Genomic DNA, 3,004 nt, shown 5'->3' with positions numbered 1-3,004 from the left:
ACAGCATGACACATATAGCTTGGCATATTTATTCCTGGGCTTGCTGCAGAAAAGGTTTTGCCAGCTCATCTAGAGAAAGGCTGAGTCAGTACTGATAGATGGGGTGAAATGAAATGACCAAATGGGACTGGACAGTACATTACATAGTGCGTTTACAGCTGACCCAAGTTCAATCACCAGCATCCTATATGGTCCCCCAAGCACTGCAAGGAATAATTCCTGAGTGCAGAGCCAGGAGTAAGCCCTGAGCACCAGCTGTGTTCCAAAAACAAACAAAATTATCAAACAGACTAAGGACAAATCTTTCTGTTCATGAAGTATAAAGTCTTGCTATATTATCTTCCAGGAATAGTGAAATTGATGAGTCGTGATAAATTAATTAGTACAACTTTTAGGCACTTAAGATTTTGAGAGCCAAAATAATAGCTCACAATTACTTTAAGTATTCTAGCAAATAAGTTCCATTTCAGATTTCAAAGCCCACGTAGCTTAGGCACGGTGATCTCAAGCAGTGTCCAAGATCATCATGTTCCATTTTACAGAACAGTTCCCTGGCAGTTAAAGCTGTTCAGATATGCAAATTCAAAGGAGGAATATTTGAGATTATTACAAAATGAAAAATGACAAGCTATAAAGGACTAGCAGAAATTACTTTGAAAAAATCAGGGGCTGGGTAAGAAATAATAGTTACTAAACATTAGAAGTTCTAAACATTAGAAGACTTTATGCTGAAACACCTGACACAAGTATCTTCTACTTAAGACAGAGAAGGCAATTCAAATTTCCCAGGTTTAACATGCAACTACATCTTAAAGTTCTCTGAGCAGTAACATCTGTCATCATAGCCCTTAGCTACCTTTCTTGTCTTTAATCAATTCCTACTCACCTTTCAGCACTGGCATCACCTACTAGTATTTCTGCTGAACATAATAAATGGGACACTCTATTATTATCCACTCATCAACCCAAGTTCTTCTGGAGTTCTGCACGGAAGCAGGACAACTGCTTTTTAACATTAACGGCGCATATGGTCACTGCCCTTCAGAGCAGCAGCTCTTGCATTTTTATCCACTTTTCCCAGTCTAGTATAGAAACTCATGAGGGATGGGGAGGGGGGTGGTTCCAGGATTCCTACGACAGAGGAAGCGGAGCAAGTATCACATATTATAAACATTTTCCCCCAATCATCAAATACACTTGTACAATGCAGAACGGATTTTTATTACTCGTCTTAAAAAGACATTCCAAAAAAGTCCCAAGTATGCCAGCGCTTTATCATATGAAATGTACAACCATCACTGTCTTATAAAACCAAGAAAAAAAATCACACTGCACGAAATAAGACCATCTCTTATGTTGTCAGAAAATACCTTTTCACCTTAACCAAGAGATGGTACAAATAGGAGCTGGGCTCTGAACTGAAGGCTGCATTTCCAGTTCCTCTAGGAGAGCCACTCAGCTCACAGTGCTTCTTGGAGAAGCGGAGCCGAGGCGAGCCTAGCAGGCGTTGGTGATCATGGCCTCGGAGATCTCGAAGGTCGCCACAATATTCTTCCAGTCCTGCAAACTGAGCGAGATGACGCCCTGCTTGCGGCCGTGGTAGCCAAAATCGCAGTCCTCGCCGCGGCGGCCAAAGCGGATGGGCTCGAGGATGGGCAGGCGGTCCCGGTCCAGCCGGATGCGCGCGAAGCCGTCCCGGATGATGAAGGACACGTAGAAGATGTTCTCGACGGTGCGCGAGAAGGACTTGGGGTCGACGACGAACTCGAAGTAGGACACGGGAGTGTCGGGGTACCTGCGGAAGTAGGTCTGCAGCAGCCCCAGGATCCTCTCCACCTCCTTCTCCGTGGCCTCGTGGTTGGCGTGCAGGTCCAGGCGCCGCAGCTTGGTAGGCATGGCGCGGACGTGGTCTTCGGGGCCCGCTCTCCGGGGCAGCAGCGCCCGGGGCTTGGGCAGCGGCTCGGGCCTGAAGGCGCCGAAGAGGAAGCGGAAGGGCTCGGCCAGCAGCACCCAGGCGGAGGCCTCGCGGTGCAGCGCGGCCCAGAAGCCGCGGGCCGCGCCGTCGTCCAGGTGGCCAGGCCCCTCGCCCCGCTCCAGCCAGCTGCGGCCCGCGAAGAGGAAGAGGTAGTCGCCGAAGGCGCCCTGGTTGAAGCAGCTCACGTCGGCGTTGAGCTGCCGGGCCTTCTCCTTGCCCAGGTCGGACGCCAGCACGAGGAACTGGGCGTCCAGCGCCGCCTCCTGCGTGCGGCTCACCTCGTCGAACAGGACGTTGGCCTCCTCGAGCGCCTCGGACAGCGAGTCGCTCGCCGTGTGCACGATGTCGTCGCGCCGCTGCTGCACGGCGCGGATGAGCTGCCGGTAGTGCCTGCGGATGGAGCGGCACTTCTCCGGGTCGGCCGCCTCCAGCAGGAGCGGGTCGAGGCCGGCCTCGCCGAAGCTCAGGTCGTCGGGGCCGGCCTCGTCGGCGCCCGGGGCCGCCTCCACTGTCGCGGGCTCGTCGTCGTCGTCCTCGTCCGAGTCGTCCGCGTCGCCCGCCTCCTCCAGCCAGCTGGGCGAGTACGCCCGGCCGGGCAGCTCCTCGGCGCTCCGGGAGCCCCCCAGCGGGAACTCTCGCTCCCTCTCAGACATGTCGGCGGGGTCCCAGCAGCAGGCAGCCGTCACCCTGCACACCGCGGCGGCGGAAACGGACGGGGGCAGTGTGCGCGCAGGACGCCCGGCCATGCGCACTGGCGAGGAGGCGCGCCCGGCCCCGCGCGGCCCAGACTCGGCGCACTTCGCAGTTCGCAGCAGTTTGCGGTGCGCAGTGCGCCTGCCTGCTCAGCCGGAGACCGGAAGCGGCAAGGCGGAAGAACAACAAACAATAGCTAGCCCCACCCCCGCGGGGGCTGGCTCCCTTCCGGCAGTTACTTCCGCACTCACAGAACCGAAACCAAACCCATTCCTAAGATGGAGGTGGGGAGGAAGAAGGGGCTACAGTCCTGGGGAGATCAGCGCAAGCATTTGT

General features: G+C 54.7%; 1 protein-coding gene across 1 annotated transcript; it reads right to left on the bottom strand.

The window, feature by feature from the left end:
* Window positions 1–1,497: 1,497 nt before the first annotated feature.
* Window positions 1,498–2,709, bottom strand: EID3 (EP300 interacting inhibitor of differentiation 3). The gene has a single exon (XM_049783164.1). It carries the CDS (start codon window positions 2,626–2,628, stop codon window positions 1,498–1,500), a length of 1,131 nt encoding a protein of 376 aa, XP_049639121.1. The 5' UTR covers window positions 2,629–2,709.
* Between the last annotated feature and the right edge of the window lie 295 nt (window positions 2,710–3,004).

The sequence above is a fragment of the Suncus etruscus genome, chromosome 11 (assembly GCF_024139225.1).
Source record: "Suncus etruscus isolate mSunEtr1 chromosome 11, mSunEtr1.pri.cur, whole genome shotgun sequence".
NCBI lineage: Eukaryota > Metazoa > Chordata > Mammalia > Eulipotyphla > Soricidae > Suncus > Suncus etruscus.
Note: the sequence above shows the minus strand (reverse complement) of the source record. Positions and strands in the feature narration are given on the sequence as shown.